General features: G+C 47.0%; 1 protein-coding gene across 1 annotated transcript in view; it reads left to right on the top strand.

Moving 5' to 3' along the window:
* TTLL10 (tubulin tyrosine ligase like 10) overlaps positions 1–21,534 on the top strand; it is a 114,443-nt gene that overhangs the window by 75,272 nt on the left and 17,637 nt on the right. Inside the window, exon 8 of the mRNA XM_040426983.1 lies at positions 18,668–18,839. Within this exon, the coding sequence (XP_040282917.1) occupies positions 18,668–18,839 (172 nt within the window). The remainder of the gene's footprint in view (positions 1–18,667; positions 18,840–21,534) is intronic.

Below are 21,534 nucleotides of genomic sequence, written 5' to 3'. Positions count from 1 at the left end.
ATGATAATGCAAATGGATCTGTTTGGACTTACATTGAAAGTCAATGGGAGACGGATCCGTTTTCAATTGCACCATATTGTGTCAGTGAAGACGGATCCGTCCCAATTGACTTATATTGTAAGCCAGGACGGATCTGTTTGGCTCCGCATCGTCAGGCGGACACCAAAACACTACAAGCAGCGTTTTGGTGTCCGCCTCCAGAGCGGAATGGAGGCTGAACGGAGGCTAACTGATGCATTCTGAACGGATCCGCATCCATTCAGAATGCATTGGGGCTAAACTGATCCGTTTTGGGCCGCTCTTGAGGGCCCTGAAACGGATCTCATAAGCGGACCCAGAAACGCCGGTGTGAAAGTAGCCTAAAGTACAATAATGCCATAGTCACAAAAAATATTCTAGTGCTAATGTTACGCTTATTTATAAAGTGAGATGCTTGGCAAATGCATTTTGTACAAAACCATTTGAGCCCGTCTGCCGAACGTCAAGGCGATCTCTGTAAGACGGGTCCTAACACTAAATACTACCTGTTATGCGCCATAATGGCCGCCATAAAGTTCAGGAAGTGCTGGATCCACATGCATGCTGGATCCACTCTGCCTTTTACCATTTTTGGTGGCCTGCTCTCACTACAGCAAAAAAAGAAGAAGGTCACGGCACTCCAGAAGCAGATTCAATGTGTTTTAATCCACCAGATATTCAGCAGGTGAATATCTGATGGATTAAAACATATTGAATCTGCTTCTGGAGTGCCGTGACCTTCTTCATTTTTTGCTGGTACATTGGGGGTCTCTGAGGCCGAGACCTGACGCCACGAGCACCGCCGCAAAGTTGCTTGAGTGTAATCAAGTAAGTGGTGCTGTCCTACCTTACATTTTTGTGTGATCTGCTCTCACTACATTCATTGGAAGCTGTCTGGCACAAGGAAAGGTATGGAGTGGGCTCGGCATGCATGTTGGTACCTGCATCCCTTGTAAGTAATGGAGGCTATTATGCCACCAAAAATGGTAAAAGGCAGAGTGGACCCAGCATGCATGTGGATCCAACACTTCCTGAACTTTATGGAGGTAATTTTGGCGCATAACAGGTAGTATTTAGTGTTAGGACCCGTCTTACAGAGATCGCCTTGACGTTCGGCAGACGGGCTCAGATAGTTTTGTACAAAATGCATTTGCCAAGCATCTCACTTTATAAATAAGCATAGCATTAGCACTATAACATTTTTTGTGACTATGGCATTATTGTACTTTATCTGGTATGCAGGGTGCTGCTGCATTGTCTTTTTTCTCTAAAGCCTGTAACGGTGATGTTACTGGGAGTGAATCTCCTCAAGCGGAACTGATAAGAGGGGTTGTCTCTTACTAGATTGTGAGTGACATTTGGAGTGATGTCTGGCTGACAAATGACACCCTGGTGGCCTTTATAGAGTGTCGTGCCATAGTCCCAGAGTATGAATCAATAAGTAGGCCTCAGAGAAGGGGGTCAGGAGAAATGTCCAACCAAGAGGGAAGTGCAGAAGAAGGAGCTAGCATGCTGGGAGAGTGGTGCAGAGAGTCTTGGCACTAAAACCATAGCATCCATCCCCATCTGAATTTGTGTGTATTCAACAGCGCAGTGGTCCACTCGTCTCAGCAAGTGCATGTGGGAAAATCGCCCTCAACATAATCTGAACCTTAACATTATGTTTTATAATTTGTAGAGGGACCAATACCATTATGCTTTTGAACCTCTCCGTGTACTTCTTCTGCTTATGCATTATTCCCTTTACCGTACCTCAGCTATACCTGCTGGGAGCTTCTGATAAAGTGTAAAACTGGAGGGATTTGTAAAAATTAGTTGCAAGTTAAGATGCAAGTGGTAGGCAATTAAGAGTGCCGCATTTGTGTGAGGGGAGGCGGGGCGTTCACTATTTAAACCTGGCCCTCCTCCCCCCACTTGTCGGTTCGAACGATTTCGAATCGGCTTGTGGGTTGGTGCCAGAGAAGGGCATGCGTCACTGGAGGATCGGGGGATCGGCTGCGTCGAGCTCGTCGCTACGGTGATTAGGTAGGCAGGGTGGCTTGCACACCCGTCTCGCTATGTATAACATGTGGGGCTGCCGAGCGTGCCGCCGGTCCCCAGCTGCGCTGGAGACTGCCCGCACTCCCGATCGCTTCCGGCACCCCGAGACAGGCACCCCAATCCGCTCCAGGCCCTGCGCTAAGCACCCCCGCTCCCACATGCAGCGTCCCCCAGGCAGGCACCCCTCACCTGTGGCTCAGCAGCGACGGGTCACGACGTCCGCTCGCATACCCTGAGCATCGGTCACGCGGGCCGTCGGCTCCACGACGCAGCGTTATATATCACTCACTCCCGTATCAGAACGTTCCGCCGTAGAGGAAAACGCCGTCCGCTCACACAGGGGTCTATTCATTAACTGCAATCAGTAAGCGGAGGTCCAGCTGCAGGATCAGGGGACGGAAGCCGAAACCTATAGGCGATTAATACGCCGCGGCTTTCCCTGTACAAATAGTTGATAGCGGTGCGCACGGGATGCAATGTTCCACATGGCGGAGCGCAAATCCCTCACAGCCGATCCTGATGCACGGTCTCCTGGTAATTACAATTAGCGAGGCAGTGAAGGTGGACATGCTTATGTGACTTTCAGTCATGTCTAGGAATCCGCTGCAGAATAAACTCGTCTTCTTTACTGCGCCAAACTCAGGCAAGACAAGATAAGCAGATACTCAGACATGTGCACTGTATAACAAGTTATGATTTCAATGGTTAATTCTAACCTAGAAGGGAATCACTGGCTTGCTGCGCTCCAGCAGGTCCTGGCTTGAGAGAGGGCGGGGGATGGTCGACACCTACAGGCCCATACTGGTACTGCAGTCCAGGTGCAGGGCTCCTCTGCTCAGGCACAGTGGCTAGGTACTTTAGGGCTCTTTCACACCTGCGTTATTGTCTTCCGGCATAGAGTTCCGTCGTCGGGGCTCTATGCCGGAAGAATCCTGATCAGGATTATCCTAATGCATTCTGAATGGAGAGTAATCCGTTCAGGATGCATCAGGATGTCTTCAGTTCCGGTACGGAACGTTTGTTGGCCGGAGAAAATACCGCAGCATGCTGCGCTTTTTGCTCCGGCCAAAAATCCGGAACACTTGCCGCAAGGCCGGATCCGGAATTAATGCCCATTGGAAGGCATTGATCCGGATCCGGCCTTAAGCTAAACGTCGTTTCGGCGCATTGCCGGAGCCGACATTTAGCTTTTTCAGAGTGGTTACCATGGCTGCCGGGACGCTAAAGTCCTGACAGCCATGGTAAGTGTAGCGGGGAGCGGGGGAGCAGTGTACTTACCGTCCGTGCGGCTCCCCGGGCGCTCCAAAGTGACGTCAGGGCGCCCCAAGCGCATGGATCATGTGATCACATGGATCACGTCATCCATGCGCATGGGGCGCTCTGACGTCATTCTGGAGCGCCCGGGGAGCCGCACGGACTGTAAGTATACCGCTCCCCCGCTCCCAGCTCCTACTATGGCAACCAGGACTTTAATAGCGTCCTGGGTGCCATAGTAACACTGAAAGCATTTGGAAGACGGTTCCGTCTTCAAATGCTTTCAGTACACTTGCGTTTTTCCGGATCCGGAGTGTAATTCCGGCAAGTGGAGTACACGCCGGATCCGGACAACGCAAGTGTGAAAGAGGCCCTAAGGCAGGAGTATAAAAAAAAAAAATATTTAAATAAAATTTGGAATATGTTCAAGGATCAAATATAAAGAGGGCTTCAAGGAGGGGGGCTGGCCACGTCACTTTGCGCACGCAGCCGGGCCACCCGTAAGCCCATACGGTCAGTCAGGGGGTTGGTTTGGGCGCAGTCACAATAATCCGGTGGTTAGCTAGGGAGCGGTGGCATGAGTGAAGTGTCGCCCAGCTGGCGTGCGCTCACTCACACGTCTGTCCTTGGTTATTCAGGTTCACAGGTGGTGGGCTAACTTACGATACTGTGGGGTTCGTGGCTGTCATGGCCGCCAGGTGAGTCAGGGGTGGTGCATGCTGGGGCCAACCCCCTCTTTTCTCCTGCATAGGCTTGGGGGACGGGGGATGGTGGACTATTATGTCCAGGCCTCTGGCGCATCTCTTACAGGGTGGCGCCTACAGTCGTGGCCTTTGGTGGGGGGGAAAAGAAAAAAAAAAAAGAAAAAATTATAATAATGGTATAGATAGGAATGTTGCTTTGCCAGGTCTGTCACGACTACAGACTCCTTATAAAGCCCTGCCACGACTGCAGGCATCAGTCTGTCACGACTACAGACCCGCTCTAAAGCCCTGCCACGACTGCAGGCAACAGTCTGTCATGACTACAGACCTGTTATAAAGCCCTGCCACGACTGCAGGCATCAGTCTGTCACGACTACAGACTCGTTATAAAGTCCTGCCACGACTGCAGGCATCAGTCTGTCACGACTACAGACCCGTTATAAAGCCCTGCCACGACTGCAGGCATCAGTCTGTCACGACTACAGACTCGTTATAAAGTCCTGCCACGACTGCAGGCATCAGTCTGTCACGACTACAGACCCGCTCTAAAGCCCTGCCACGACTGCAGGCACAAATCCGTTACGACTGCAGACTCATTATTAAGACCGGCCACGACTGCAGGCATTAGTCTCATGTCAACAGACTCATGAGGTAATACTACCACGTCTACAGGCGATGGTCCGTTACCACTACTCTCGATGTAGGGTCCCCTCACGACTATAGGGGCTAGTCGGTCACATCCACAGACTCGGTCGCACTCCCGTTAACTACAGGCACTGGGTGGGCATCTACGGGTAGTTGCGTCACGACTACGCACGTGGGTCAGCCACGGCCTGGGAGGTCAGCCTTCACGGTCACAGGTAGGTCCAGTTAGGCTTCAGTCTCCCAGCAGGTTCCAGTCACAATAACCAGCCCCTAGGTGAGGGGGGGCACTCCCGCACCGACGCACAATGCCAGGGAGCTGTGCGGCTCCTCACGCGGCACACGGTTCAAACCAGCGGGGGCCGGGGCCCACGGTAAAGGAAGGGCTCCCTCTGATCCGGTGCACATTGCCAGGGAGTGGCGCTGCTCCCCACGCGGTACGAGTGTCCAGCCGGCGGTGGGTCGGCCCTCCCGCACTGGTGCATTCTGCCAGGGAGCAGCGTGAGCTCCCCACGCGGCTGGGGGGTAAGGCTCCTCATCTTCAAGAAAGTCTGGCACGGGCCGCCGTGCCGTTAGGTAGGCAGGGATCAGGGGAAGGAGTACTAGGCTCGGTCAGGGGGAGCAGATCATAGGCGGTGGCTGGCTTCCTGCTGCCGGCCGTACATAAGGTTCCAAGGGGGTTATTTAGGCACAGGATGTTAGTTAGTCCGTGCAGGTGATCTGCGTTATACCATGCTCTTCATGCTCGTACTCAGAGCTGTGCCCATACGAGAGCTGCTTAAGTGGTTGATAGTGAAAAAAAAAAAAAAAAAGTGTATATATATATATATATATATATATATATATATAAAAAAAAATAAAAAAAAATATATACATTTTTGAGTCTCTCACGCATGGCTTCTCCGTGTTAGTTTTACACATACGGATCTGCCATTAGAGTCTCTCACGCATGGCTTCTCCGTTTTAGGTTTACACATATGACTCCGCCATTAGAGTCTCTCACGCATGGCTTCTCCGTTTTAGGTTACACATATGACTCCGCCATTATAGTCTCTCACGCATGGCTTCCCCGTTTTAGGTTACACATATGACTCCGCCATTAGAATCTCTCACGCATGGCTGCTCCGTTTTAGGTTTACACATATGACTCCGCCATTAGAGTCTCTCACGCATGGCTTCTCCGTGTGAGTTTTACACATACGACTCCGCCATTAGTCTCTCACGCCTGGCTTCTCCGTTTTAGGTTGGCACATATGACTCCGCCATTAGAATCTCTCACGCATGGCTGCTCCGTTTTAGGTTTACACATATGACTCCGCCATTAGAGTCTCTCACGCATGGCTTCTCCGTTTTAGGTTACACATATGACTCCGCCATTAGTCTCTCATGCATGGCTTCTCCGTTTAGGTTCACACATATGTCTCCGCCATTAGAGTCTCACGCATGGCTTCCCCGTTTTAGGTTACACATATGACTCCGCCATCTGAGTCTCTCACGCATGGCTTCTCCGTTTTAGGTTTACACATATGACTCCGCCATTAGAGTCTCTCACGCATGGCTTCCCCGTTTTAGGTTACACATATGACTCCGCCATTAGAGTCTCTCACGCATGGCTTCTCCGTTTTAGGTTACACATATGACTCCGCCATTAGAGTCTCTCACGCATGGCTTCTCAGTGTGAGTTTTACACATACGAGTCCGCCATTAGTCTCTCACGCCTGGCTTCTCCGTTTTAGGTTGGCACATATGACTCCGTCATTAGAATCTCTCACGCATGGCTGCTCCGTTTTAGGTTTACACATATGACTCCGCCATTAGTCTCTCACGCATGGCTTCTCCGTTTAGGTTCACACATATGACTCCGCCATCTGAGTCTCTCACGCATGGCTTCTCCGTTTTAGTTTTACACATATGACTCCGCCATTAGAGTCCCTCACGCAGAGCTTCTCCGTTTTAGTTTTACACATATGACTCCGCCATTAGTCTCTCACGCATGGCTCCGCCATTAGTCTCTCACGCATGGCTTCTCCGCTTTAGGTTTACACACAGGACTCCGCCATTAGAGTCTCTCACGCATGGAGATTAAAAAAAAAATAATAATTTCCTCACCAGGCCCAGCTGCGCTGGGACTACTCTCCCATCTCACCATAGCTAAGAGACTGATGGCCAATTCCTTGGCCAGTAATACTCTGAGGGCTTACAAGACAGCTTGGCACCTGTTTCAGAGATATGAGAACACCTACCCGGCCGCTGGCCGGGGACCTATCACTCACCTATTGGGCTTTGTCTGGGTTTTTGCCACTCTCAATTAAACCTGTCCTATAGCATTGTTAACTATACATGGCAGGTATTCAGCACCATTGGTGCAGGCTACATCCGGACCTACCGTCACTCTTCTTCGCCCACCCGATCAAAGCGGCGTTGAAGGGTTTGCGCAAAATGTCTGTTGTGAAACGACATGGGCGTCAGCCATTTACCGGTAGCTTGTTCAGGCCGTGAAAGGCAAACTGCAGGGGCAAACCGTTCGGGCCACAGGTTAGCGCTCTGGTAGAAACAGCCTTGTACCTGGCCTTCCATGGATTCCTCAGGTCAGGCGAGCTCATGGGCACCAATACGCTGGCTGGGTGCCTGCGGAAAGGTCAGCTCATCCGGCGCGGGTCCATCTATGTCCTCACCTTGGCCTCGTCCAAGACGTCACGGCCGGGGCAACCAGTGGCGGTCAGATACTTTCCCACGGACAGCAGATGGTGTCCGGTGCAGGCCTTGGAGGCTTGGCTGCGTAGTATTTAGTCCAAGCGGCATGTTCTCCCGTACTCGAACTAGGCAATGCCCGGCTAACCACCGCGGCCTTTCTTACGTACATTCAGGTTAGTTGACAGGTCCAGGGGTCGGTCCTCGCTGGATCACAGGACATTCCTTCCGCATGGGCGCGGCAGCGGCGGCGTCCATGCATAAGGTGCCAGTACATGTCATCAAACGGTTGGGTCGTCGCAGTTCCGTGTGTTCCATACGTAATATCCCGGATCCTTATACGAAATATCATTGGCTTTCGAGTTTTGGTCTGTAGTTTCTGTTATCAAGTTTTCTAACTCCTATGCATGGTTCTTTTGGCCCCTTTAGGCTACCCTTCGATAAGCAGTTCCGGCATAACTCTGCTGCTTCTAGGTTGGGGGGGGGGGTGGAGTATAGGCTTAGGTAGGGTACCCTCTCAGCATGAGCCGATCCGAGCACAAGTGGTAGGCAATTAAGAGTGCCGCATTTGTGTGAGGGGAGGCGGGGCGTTCACTATTTAAACCTGGCCCTCCTCCCCCCACTTGTCGGTTCGAACGATTTCAACCCACCCAGGAGCCCTCCCTTCTTTCAGGTCTCATCATTGGGGTAGCCCCCTTTAGGCTACCCTTCGATAAGCAGTTCCGGCATAACTCTGCTGCTTCTAGGTTGGGGGGGTGGAGTATAGGCTTAGGTAGGGTACCCTCTCAGCATGAGCCGATCCGAGCACAAGTGAGATTTTGATGCAAGTAAAAGTACACCTGCGTATGTACGTCTGAACTTAGACAACAGTCTAAAAATGTAGCAAAGTTGCTGATGCTGATACCTTTGATGCAATTGTATGCTATCTAGTCTAAGTTTATGTCACCTAATAGTTGGCTTACAATTTTGGCACACATTGTCACATCTTAAGCCATGTCCCATTTCTGGCAAACCACACCTACTTGTACATTAAACAGTTTGGAGGTACAATGTACAAGTAGATCCTCACATAGATTTAGCAAGACATGACCACTGTCAGCTATATACAGTTGAAGGATACAGTGCATGCCAGGGTAAGTGGGGGTGGGGTACACTGACTCTCCACATTAACCCTCTTAGATTTTCCTACTTTCACCCAAAGTGACCTAAACTTTAGTATCACCTATTTTTTTTACTCTTGAAAATGTCATAGTTATAACCAAAGCTTGAGTCTTCTCGTTTATGTCCCAAAGGAGAAGATCAGCACTTGCATGGTGATTTGCAGTCTAGTTTGCTCGAGAGATTTGCTTACTGTTGTCATGGGTGTTTTTGAGCTCAGCCACATCCCCTGCTTCACATCTCGGGAACAATAATATGCGTTTATAAAATGTGTTACTCTGTACATTGTTATGGCAGTGGGTGTGGATTCACTGTGTCAACCAACAGATTTGGCTTTGGGCTTTTCCTAAGTGCGTTATCCTGGCAGTCCCCTGGTTTTTACCCTTTAATCCTTGTACAGGGATCTGCATTTTGCTGCCAGGAAGCCACCAGTATGAGAAATTGGATAAACAGTCCGAGGTCAGGGCAGGCAGCAAAGGGGCAATAAAGAGGTCAGGCACAGGTCATGTTATGAAGCAGACCGTTATCCCCTTCCCGACCTTTGACGTACTGTTACGTTACGGGAACCACTGAGTTCCCACAATTTGACGTAATAGTACGCAATAGTGATCGCGCGGGCACCGGAGCTGCTGTGGCGGGGACCCGATGCTGGCCAGAAAGCTGGGCGTAGCCTGCATGGAGGGACACAGGACGCCAGGCAGCCAGGCTTGCTGGGAAGATGGAGACAGCTGGACGTGGGTCCATTCTGCCGTAAGAAGTGAGCAGAGCAGCGACCACCTCTGTAACATGTAACATGAATGCTGGCCTAAGCTTCATGGAAGATTTAAAGTTGTACTACTTGAAAGGGGTGCCCCCGAAATTCTCAGCCATAAACATAACATGATGTCTGTATATTGAATTTTTTGTTGTTGTTGAATTGGTATGATATAGAACCACAGCACACCAAATCCAATTCATAGCGCTTACCGACTGTAGCAGGCTGGATCGTCAGTCATGCATTCAACACGCTATTAATATGCTAGAATTAGGCTACATGCACACGGCCGTGCCCTGTTTTGCAGTCCGCTGCAAAACGGACAAGAATAGGACATGTTTTATTTATTTTTGTGGGACCACGGAATGGAGCAACGGATTTGGACACCACACGGAGGGCTGTGCGCATCTTTGGTGGCCCCATTGAGCTGCAAAAAAGCGGCTTGGATGCGGACCAAAACTCCCCTTAGTGGGAGACCTATGCCCTGGTATCTGAATGAAGAAATACTGTATAGTAGTTAACTGATCGAAACAAAGAGGATTTACTGTGGGAAAATAGTTATCCACTAGACTACATGTACACTATCCGTGCTTTATGCAGATAGGTATTACACAGTATTGTGGCAGTTACATTATACAAGTGAAATAATAAAGGGCATATTATACGTTATACTGTAGCATCAGATTTTTATTCATTTTGTGTACTGTATATACTTACCAAAAACAGAAGAAATCTCACACGAACATTTTAGGTGACCCTGCTGCATTCTAGAGTGAGGACAATACAGTACTAAGTTTTCTTTTATTAGAGCTCCCCCTGGTGTCCAGATTTTGTTTTGTATGAAACTACTTCAGGATAATTGATGAAGGGAAAATGATTAAGGCCTCTTGCGCACAAACGTATTTTCATTCCGTTTCTGTTCCATTTTTTTTGCGGACCGTATATGGAACCATTAATTTCAATGGGTCCGCAAAAAAAACGGAAGGTACTCCATGTGCATTCCGTTTCCGTGTTTCCGTCCTGCCAAAAAATAGCACATGTCCTATTATTGTCTGCATTACGGACAAGGATAGTACTGTTCTATTAGGGGCCAGCTGTTATGTTCCACAAATTATGGAATGCACACGGATGTCATCCGTATTTTTTGCAGACCGCAAAATACATATGGTCGTGTGCATGACCTACAGTCACCTGGTGTAATTGCAACATCGTATTAGGGAAATGATGTCATGTTATGCTGCTAAAGGTTTATTCACACATGATGGGAAATGCCCTGAATTTGAAAAACTGTTTGAATGACAGGGCCAGGAGGAGCGAGGAGGAGAGGGAAGGAGAGGGAGGAGCTGGTGAAGAACCAGGAGGAGCGAGGAGGAGAGGGAGGAGCTGGTGAAGAACCAGGAGGAGCGAGGAGGAGAGGGAGGAGCTGGTGAAGAACCAGGAGGAGCGAGGAGGAGAGGGAAGGAGAGGGAGGAGCTGGTGAAGAACCAGGAGGAGCGAGGAGGAGAGGGAGGAGCTGGTGAAGAACCAGGAGGAGCGAGGAGGAGAGGGAAGGAGAGGGAGGAGCTGGTGAAGAACCAGGAGGAGCGAGGTTGCTTTTGGTCTGCCCTTAGTGCACTTTACTTCTCATTTGCATGTGGATTAAAATTACTTTTGCTCCAGAATGAAGCAATTGATCACTAAGTGAAAGGAGCCATTACATTCAAATGCCTGGCTTAAGTGTGAATTTCCTGGAGACAAGTTAACCCTTTAATGCTTGGCATGTTTTGGACCTTAAGGTCAAGCCATTTAATTTTTTTGCTTTCATCACTGCATCCCCAGAGCCGCAGCATTTTATTTTTTTCATTGAAGTGGCCTTATGAGGAGTTGTTTTTTTGAACACCTGTTTGTGTTCATAAAATGTATTGCAGAACTTTTATTATATTTTTGTGGGAAATGGAGTAAAAAACCCAGAGAAATAAATGAAACGTGAACTTTATTCTGAACTTTATTCTGCGGGTCAGTTAAAGAATGATTGTTTTTATGTCATGTTGTTCTGAGAATCAAAATGAAAGGAAGATGGCAGCACGTATCCAGTCTTGCAAAAAAAAAAAAAAGCTATGTTGCAACCATACATGGGATTTTCAGAATAAAGCACTACAGCTCTTTTTGTGAGACCAGATGCGTGATGCAGTCTTCCTTTGATTTTGCGACTATTGGGCATTTAAGGATGGAGCCTGGCACTACTGATTTCATTTCTTGCATTGTATTGAGTCAAGATACTGTGCATTATTAGTGAATTCTTTGTGCTGCAATAGCAGCATTTATATACCTGTTTCATTCCACACATTCTATTGCCATTGTAAATGATCAATAGCAGTGTGCAGTGTGTTTGTAGAAGGAGAAGGACATTTTGCTCCTCCCTCTGTCTGTAAATAACATAAAAAACACTTGCAATTTTGCTACCGTTTAAAAATCTGTGACTTTTCATTTATAAGCCTCATAATAAAATGTCTGTTAAACAGAAGAGTGGAGAATGACAAACTCAGGCCTCATTATCCAAGAGTCAGAATGTGCGTGGTGTAGTAATGCAAACAGCAAGTAATGGCACCAACCATCCAGTCAGTAGTGGTAGTAGTAGTAGTACCAGAAGGCCACAGATCCCCCTTGCTTCTAATAGGTACCACATTATTATTGAGGACAAAGAGGATAACACTGTGGACTGGATGGTTCACTCCTCTTCTTGGTCACAGCAGAATGATGTTGAGGTCACTTATGATTCTGATAATGTGCCTTGGAGCAAAGGGTCACAGCATTCCTCATGCTCCTTTCACTTGCATCTTCTCTGTCATCACTGCCCTGCCCTAATGGGCCACCTTCCTTTTTCCTGAGGAGAGACAATAAAACTCCATGTGTTATGGAAGATACTGAAGTGAGTCTCCCTCTTAATGAGATGTTTGTGAACAGTCAGTTTTGGGCTGCCATGGTGGTGGTAGTAGTAGTAGTAGTAGAGGCACTTGTAGCCATGGTGACGGTGGTGGTAGGGGTAGTGGTACCACTGGTGACAGCGGCACTTGAGGAAAAGACAGATACTACTATACCTTTTCCCGCCAGAGCCCTAATGGGGCATTAGTGCCGGATTCGACTGGACAAAAACCAGTGCTAGTGTTAAGCTTGCTTAAAAGTGGTAGGGAGGGTTAAGACTATGACGATGATTGTGTGTTGGACAGGATCTGGGAGCTGGATCTATGTGCTGAGGAGGAGGTTGGTGGCCACAGTGGCGGCAATAAAGAGAAGAGGCAATGTATGTCAAAAACCTTAAAAAAACTGTCTAGACTTCTATTATGGTCAGCTCGGGAACTGGAGATGCTGCTGATACTGTGGGCACAGGCTAAAAACATCCAAGACCTAAGTTAAGTTAGGCTGCCACTAGCTCTGTTCGAGTATCTCCTGTCTGGCAGTTTTGCTGTACAGTGCCGACAGACAAAAGCATTGCAGTGTGCAAGATCTTCAGGATGAAAATACACTGTGGGGGTTCTAAGACAAAATGTAGGCACCATGGTTCTAATTGCAGCACATGATATGGCATCACCAGTTACTGTGGGAAAACAGGTGTCCACCATCTAGTACAACAAGAGTGTTCTTATTATCCCAGTCTCCTTTGTGGCAGTCAGGTTGCATCTATAATCCCTGTGCAGTGTCCTTGCTGCTTCTCCCGCTCAGACTACTACTCATCTTCTTCCTACTCCACTCCATTGTCAGCCATCGATAATGGATTGTGTGGCCAGGAAATAACTATATGCACCCAGCAATCTGCTGGTGTACAAGCTTAACTCCTACCTGGTCAAGTTGCTGGTTATGCAGTCGCTGCTGTACCACTTCGTGGATTCTGCTACCTTTATTGAGCTGATGGCATGTGCTCAGCCTCGCTGCAAGATACCTAGCCACCATTATTTCTCCAAAAAGCTATCCCTGCCTTGTACTGTTGCGTGATGGAGAATTTGGGACTCCTTGCAATTCTTGCTGTTTGGCAAGGTGCACCACCGTGGACACCTGTAACAGCTGTTATGGGCAGGACAGTACATGTCTTTCACAGCCCGCTGGGTCTATCTTTTTTGCAGCACCGGCGATACAGCACCACAGCAGATCCTATTGACACCTCCATGTTTGTGTCTGTCTGGTTACCACACTAGGTGCTTATCCGGCTCCTCCACGTCCTCCTCAATGGACATCCTCCTGCCCCCAACAGAAGCAGGGCAGAGCGTTGCTTCCACTCCTCCTCCCTCCCACCGTATGTGTAAAGTTAAGTGTTGCCATGCTGTGTTAGAGCTGATCATCCTGGACGAGAGTAGCACACAGCCAATCAGTTGCTGAAGTAAATCAGGAAGCAAAGATCCAACCGACTGTCTCCTTGCCAACTCCAATGGGGCAAGAATATCAGCAACAGTGGCAGGAGCTTTGTTGCCATGTTGCTATGGGGGAAATAACACATGCTCCATGCATGACGCCATGATAAATTTAGCTGTGGAGCACGTTTTAAAAAAGTACTGTGGCTTGCAGAAGGATCTGGCCATGTTCAGGAGACTGTCCTCACTTTTCAGCGATTCTTATGTGGCAAGGAACTCCCTCCTGGATTTGCAGCAGCAGGACAGTCTACCATTGCACCTCTTGATCTGCAATGTTCCAATTTGCTGGAATGCCACCTTGCATATGGTAGAGCGTTAATACGAGCAGCATAAGGCTGGGTTCACACGGGCGTCACATTTTGGCTCAGGATGCGTCCTGGGTGCATTGCGGCAAACCCGCGCGAGAAGGTACCCAATTGCAGTCAGTTTTGACTGCGATTGCGTTCCGTTGTTCAGTGTTTATCGCGCGGGTGCAATGCGTTTTGCACGCACGTGATAAAAAACTGAATGTGGTACCCAGACCCGAACTTCTTCACTGAAGTTGAGGTTTGGGTTTGGTGTTGTGTAGATGTAATTATTTTCCCTTATAACATGGTTATAAGGGAAAATAATAGCATTCTTTAATACAGAATGCTTAGTAGAAGACCAATTGAGGGTTAAAAAAAAATAAATAAAATTAACTCACCTCCCCCAATTGATCGCGTAGCTGCCGGTCTCCTGTTCTTTCTTCAGGACCTGTCAAAGGACCTGTGGTGACGTCACTGAGCTCATCACATGGTCCATCACCACGGTGATGGACCATGTGATTGGACCATGTGATGTGACGTCACCACAGGTCCTTTAGCCGGCAGCTCATGATTAAAGAAGTAAGAAGAGATCGGCAACTACGCGATCAAGAGGAGGAGGTGAGTTAATATTTTTTTTTAACCCTCAATTGACCTTCTACTAAGCATTCTGTATTAAGAATGCTATTATTTTCCCTTATAACCATGTTATAAGGGAAAATAATACAGTTGAATAGACTTTCATTCAACCATGCGTGAAAATCGCACCGCATCCGCACTTGCTTGCGGATGCTTGCGATTTTCATGCAGCCCCATTCACTTTTATGGCGCCTGCATTGCGTGATAAACGCACAATATAGAGCATGCTGCGATTTTCACGCAATGCACAAGTGATGCGTGAAAATCACCGCTCATGTGCACAGCCCTATAGAAGTAAATGGGTCTGGATTCAGTGCGGGTGCAATGCGTTCACCTCAAGCATTGCACCCGTGTGGAAATCTCGCCCGTGTGAACCCAGCCTAAAGAGGTAAATGATTTTGTCATGCACCAGACCACTTCAGCAGGGAGTATGTCTTGTTTTGAGGTCAGGCAGTCGCATGACAATAGAGATGCGTATAACATACTCAGGCCCATTGAAGAAGCCACCAGATTTGTCACTAGTGCCAACTGCAGCATCAGTGATATTTATTTTAGAACAGACGTTCACACTGATGCAACAAAGGATGGCAAAAGAACAACTTATGCTTCTTGCTGGCCAAACAAAGTCCCATGGAGGGGGAAGTGGAGGAGGAAGATGAGGAGCTACCACTGGAGGAGTCAGTCGGTGGGGGAGGAGCACAAGCCTGATGATGATGGTGATGACGACGTTGGCCATGTGGCAGAAAGAACTGGGTCCTCAGACATGCTGGCGAGTATGCTTGCTTATGTACCGACAGGTATATTGTTAGTATGAAGTAATCTGATGATTACTGGACAGCCATGTTTTTAGATGCTCGTTAAAAAGGCAGAATGGGAATTATTCTCTTGTTATCGAAAGGGAGGACAAATTGCTGTATTACCAGGATGCACTGTGAATGCAGCCTGCTGCAGCTTTCGGCGAGCAGACAGATCAGACCAGAAGACCCCTCTCTGCCACCCAATGAGTCACCCACCTCCTGCCTTCTTTGCTACAACAAGTAGCAGAAGCTGCAGCAGCAGCAGCCAGTTCAGTCTCATGAACATGACAGAGCAGTTTATTCATGTGCTGCGCCAGGTTGATGCAAATCAGCAAACAGAGACATACCTGGGCTCTGGCCTTTCTCCAGCACAATTGAAGGTGTTTTTCCGGGCTTGAAGATGTTGTCTGGGATTTTAACATTGATGACCTACCCTTCAGGGCACACTCTGGTTCTGGGATTCTTTTCCTGATTGTGGTTGGGGTGCTTGTGATATTAAGTGTTTGTATGGGTGCAAGGCAATTCATGTAGAGTTCAATGGCCAGCTTATTGATTTAGGCAAGGAAGGGAGTTAGCGTTCGGGTGTCCGCTCGTGCGCACCGTTTGAAGGGGCTCACGAGCGGCCCCGAACGCATCCGTCTGGCCCCAATGCATTCTCAGTGGAGGCGGATCCACTGAGAATGCATCCGCCTGCCAGCGTTCAGCCTCCGCTCCGCTCAGTGAGCGGACACCTGAACGCTGCTTGCAACGTCCACACTTACAATGTAAGTCAATGGGGACGGATCCGCTTGAAGATGACACAATATGGCTCAATCTTCAAGCGGATCCGTTCCCCATTGACTTTCAATGTAAAGTCTGAACGGATCCGCTCAGGCAACTTTCACACTTAGAACATTTTCTAAGTTTTAATGCAGACGCATCCGTTCTGAACAGATGCGAACGTCTGCATTATCGGAGCGGATCCGTCTGATGAAACATCAGACGGATCCGCTCCGAACGCTAGTGTGAAAGTAGCCTTAGGGCCCTCTTCTCTCTCTTTGTACTTTTATAACGGTGGCTGTAATGTCCACTCTGAGATACAGGGCTTTAATGATACTACTGGTCAGGTCGTCTTCGGGTGTGTTAACAGTGTCCCTCATTGTAGGAAACTCTTAGCAGCTTTAGATAGCAGGTTAACACATTCTAGTTGTCTAATTATCTCCTTTGTCTTTTGCCTTCTCTCCTTCTGTAGATCATGCAATAATTGGTAAGTCCCTGTATCTTTTTGGGCCTAAGGAAAGGGAGCATGAGGAAACAGCTTCCTCTCTCTGAACTTTCCCTAGAATAACCTCCTGCTAGGGGTGGAGCAACATCAAAGACTATAAATATGAAGGGTATAGAAAAGGCTATTTGTGAAATGGGTAGTATTGTGAGAGCAAACTGATCTCTTCACATTGAAAAAATTCAAAATACTAATAAAAAGGTCACTTAAAATTATAATAACTGTTCTTAACAGACTACTGCCTCTCCTGGAGGATGGTGCAGATCCTTTTGTCAGATCCTTTTGTTTGGGAGTATAGTGGCAGAAATGCCCTGACATTGAAGAACAATACACTAAGGCACATAATGGTCCCATGCAAATAAAAGCCATAGAAATGCTTATAATAGCAGCACAATAACCAGCACTGACTGCTCCCAGGACCGAGGCTTTGTAAAAACCATGGAGTAACAGATGATGGCAGGACTACAATAGTGTCCAGATTCCCCATGGTTGTTTATGATAAAAAGGGTATTTTGTAAGGAGAATAGGGCAGTGAGCACCCCCATTTTATAAATCAAGATCACACGACAATATTGTTTAAGTCTGTTTTCTAGGCGGATAGAAATGACTCACACTGCCTGATCTGATCTGAAAACTACCATTATTAGTAAAATGTATAAAAATCGATTTTAAGATGAGAACATTTTTTTCTTTTAAGGCTGGATTCACATACAAGTGAAACATTTTAAGACAACCACCCAAAACTGCACTGGAATTGATCTAGAAGGTTGCATAATACAGTATATGGTGGAACTGAAAATCTGGTCTGAATAAAGGGCTAGTCTTCTGAAAGAGGTGGTCGTCCAAAAAAGGTTTCACTATATATCAGTTGTGTCCAGCCACTTGTTTTATGCCTGAGCCTGACATAACAAATAACAGAGTTTTGCACTTTGCGCAGTGTTCCAGTGTCCATATCTGGACATCTTATCCAATGTGACCAGGCACAAAACTGTCCCTATAGGAAACTATGGGATCCGTTCTACCATCAGTTTCCCTTTAGTGTACTATAGAACCTCCATCATGACAGATAGACAAGTTAAAGGTATGTAAATTGTGTAACATGGAGTGCCTATGGTTCCACATTATAGAGCCATAGGCATTTCACAGTGCTGCTGTATGGGGCCTCCATGCTCCATCACATTCTCCCCTCAAAGCAATGTTTCTGTGAAATAATACCTTCAACATGGGATGGAACGTGCATCCATTTTATTTTCTCATGGACTCTTTATAAGGCTACATTCACACAACCGTATGTGTTTTGTGGTCCGCAAATTGCGGAGCCGCAAAACACGGATACCGGCCGTGTGAATGTAGCCGACCCTATGATAGAAATGCCTATTCTTGTCCGCGATTGCGGACAAGGATAGGACATGCTCTATCTTTTTTGCGGGGCCGCGGAATGGATCTACGGATGCGGACAGCACATTGTGTGCTGTCCGCATCTTTTGCGGCCCCATTGAAATGAATGTTGCGGAACGGATGCGGAGTAAAAAATACGGTCGTGTGAATGTAGCCTAAAATGGCACTGAAAGATACAATATAGGCTCATAGGGGGAGATTTATCAAACTGGTGTAAAGTAGAATGGCTTAGTTGCCTATAGCAACCAATCAGATTCCACCTTTCATTATCCAAAGAAGCTGTCGAAAATGAAATGTGGAATCTGATTGGTTGCTATGGGATAACTAAGCCAGTTCTACTTTACACCAGTTTGATAAATCTCCTGGATAGTTTTCTGCAAAATGGACCCATATTACAAACATGTGCATGAGACCTTAGTGTTACGTGGTGGATAACCTTGCCATCACCATGGTATAATGTAATAAAAGTAAAAATGTATCTGGATTTCCTGGGTAGCAAATAAAATCCACATTTGACCCATTCAACAGCTACAGGTAAATAGTTGACTAGTTGAGAACACCATTTTATTTGCTGCAAATATGTTCACATTGTCTTTAGGAATCACTACATCTCTTGGTATGTCCAAAATGTTTTGTGTACTGCAGGTATATACCAAACCCTTTGCTGCTGGAAGGGAAGAAGTTTGATATTCGCTCCTATCTGCTCATAGCTTCTACTGTACCCTACTTTGTATTCTTCCGCCATGGCTACGTTCGTCTTACATGCAACCCTTATGATCCAAAGTCTGATGACCTCACAGGCCACCTAACCAACCAGGTATGTGATATTCTCTATAATCGTCTCTATTCCTGAGGCCTTTCCCTGTATGGGTATATTTACATAGAAACATAGAAACATAGAATGTGTCGGCAGATAAGAACCATTTGGCCCATCTAGTCTGCCCAATATACTGAGTACTATGGATAGCCCCTGGCCCTATCTTATATGAAGGATGGCCTTATGCCTATCCCATGCATGCTTAAACCCCTTCACTGTATTTGCAGCTACCACTTCTGCAGGAAGGCTATTCCATGCATCCACTACTCTCTCAGTAAAGTAATACTTCCTTATATTACTTTTAAACCTTTGCCCCTCTAATTTAAAACTGTGTCCTCTTGTGGTAGTTTTTCTTCTTTTAAATATTCTCTCCTCTTTTACCTTGTTGATTCCCTTTATGTATTTAAAAGTTTCTATCATATCCCCTCTGTCTCTTCTTTCTTCCAAGCTATACATGTTAAGGTCCTTTAACCTTTCCTGGTAAGTTTTATCCTGCAATCCATGTACTAGTTTAGTAGCTCTTCTCTGAACTCTCTCTAGAGTATCTATATCCTTCTGGAGATATGGCCTCCAGTACTGCGCACAATACTCCAAGTGAGGTCTCACCAGTGTTCTGTACAGAGGCATAAGTACTTCACTCTTTCTACTGCTTATACCTCTCCCTATACATCCAAGCATTCTGCTGGCATTTCGTGCTGCTCTATTACATTGTCTTCCCACCTTTAAGTCTTCTGAAATAATTACTCCTAAATCCCTTTCCTCAGATACTGAGGTCAGGACTGTGTCAAATATTCTATATTCTGCCCTTGGGTTTTTACGCCCCAGGTGCATTATCTTGCACTTATCCACATTAAATTTCAGTTTCCAGAGTTCTGACCATTCTTCTAGTTTTCCTAAATCCTTTTCCATTTGGCGTTTCCCTCCAGGAACATCAACCCTGTTACATATCTTTGTGTCATCAGCAAAAAGACAAACCTTACCATCGAGGCCTTTTGCAATATCACTTATGAAGATATTAAACAAAATCGGTCCCAGTACAGATCCCTGTGGAACCCCACTGGTAACATGACCTTGTTTTGAATGTTCTCCATTGACTACAACCCTCTGTTGTCTGTCACTCAGCCACTGCCTAATCCACTCAACAATATGGGAGTCCATGCTCAATGACTGCAGTTTATTGATAAGTCTTCTATGTAGGACAGTGTCAAAAGCCTTACTAAAATCTAGATATGCGATGTCTACTGCACCTCCACCGTCTATTATTTTATTCACCCAGTCAAAAAAATCTATAAGATTTGTTTGACATGATCTCCCTGAAGTAAACCCATGTTGTTTTTCATCTTGCAATCCATGGGATTTTAGATGTTCCACAATCCGGCAGATTTCTCACAGACATTTCTGCAACTGAAAATAAGTTCTATTTATCCGCATGGGGTTGTTCTGGTGGATATGACATGGCTTTCTCAAGTCCCACTCAGATGAATGGGGCAGTGACAGAGATTTCTACAGCAAAATCTGCCAAATGTGAATTTACTCTAAGACCTCCTTGGTCACTATTAGCCAAACCAGGAGTGGGTCCAAAACACAGAAGAGGCACAAATCCTTTTCTCTGTAGGCTCCAGGCGTTTAGGGCTCATGCACGCGGCCGTTGATCGGCAGTTCTGTGCATTAGGGACCGCAATTTGCAACGGCCGTGTGCAGGAGCCTTTAGGCTTACAAATACTGATGCAAAATGCTGCCCATGTGAAAGGGACCTAACAGAAAATATTACCTGCCGGTTAAATGAATGAGTTGTCCTCTTAGTTCAAGAATTCACTCATATGTAAGTTAGATCACATACTCTGAAACATGATTGACATCCAATGATATGATCATTACTACTGCCGCAAGGATTGTCTCAATGAGTCAATGTGACGTTAAAGGGGTTGTCCATTTTTTTCATATCAGCCCCCCAGCCAGTGGGACCTGTCAAGAAATCCATACTCACCGTGTCCCTGCCGCTTGGTTCTGCCTCTCTGGCTTCTGGGCTGTTTTCCCTGGACTTCTGATCCCTATCTGTCAACTTCCTGCACAGACATGTGCCGCTGAAGCCAATAACTAGACACAGCGGTGATGTGTTTTCAAGTAGCACGTCATTGGTGGATCACATAGCATTGGCTGCAGAGGTGCATGTAACCCCATCCATGCAGAAAGTTGACTGATGGGCATTAGGATTCCAGTGCAGATAGCTCCAGAGCCAGGGAGAGGTGAGAAGCAGGTTAGTATGTTTTTTTCCCCACAGGTCCTGGTGGCTGGGGGCAGAATTAAAAAACAATTTTAGAAAAACAATGTTTCTGTTGAAAACCCCATAAAATATTGAGCTCCTTTGCATAAACTTTGTGTGACAGACTGAACCGTCACTGGGGCTGCTGGAGGTCTAGCCTCCTTCCTATGGACTATGGACCAAGAACTATGGAGACCCCCCCCCCCCCCCCCCCGGCTCATTATTCTACAAAGGGAAAAATTGGTAATTTCTGCCTGTGAGTGATTACGTTATCCCATTGTGTTGATTAATTGCATCACATGTGTGTGTTTTCTGCCTGTAACTGCATGTGATTGGTTTATGTAAGAAACTGTCTCAGTTTTCCACAAGGTCCCCCATGGGAGTGTCCCTTGCTGGAAGACCTGCATAAAAGGCTGACATGTTGCCCCCATT

This window comes from Bufo bufo, chromosome 1, assembly GCF_905171765.1.
Source record: "Bufo bufo chromosome 1, aBufBuf1.1, whole genome shotgun sequence".
NCBI lineage: Eukaryota > Metazoa > Chordata > Amphibia > Anura > Bufonidae > Bufo > Bufo bufo.
Note: the sequence above shows the minus strand (reverse complement) of the source record. Positions and strands in the feature narration are given on the sequence as shown.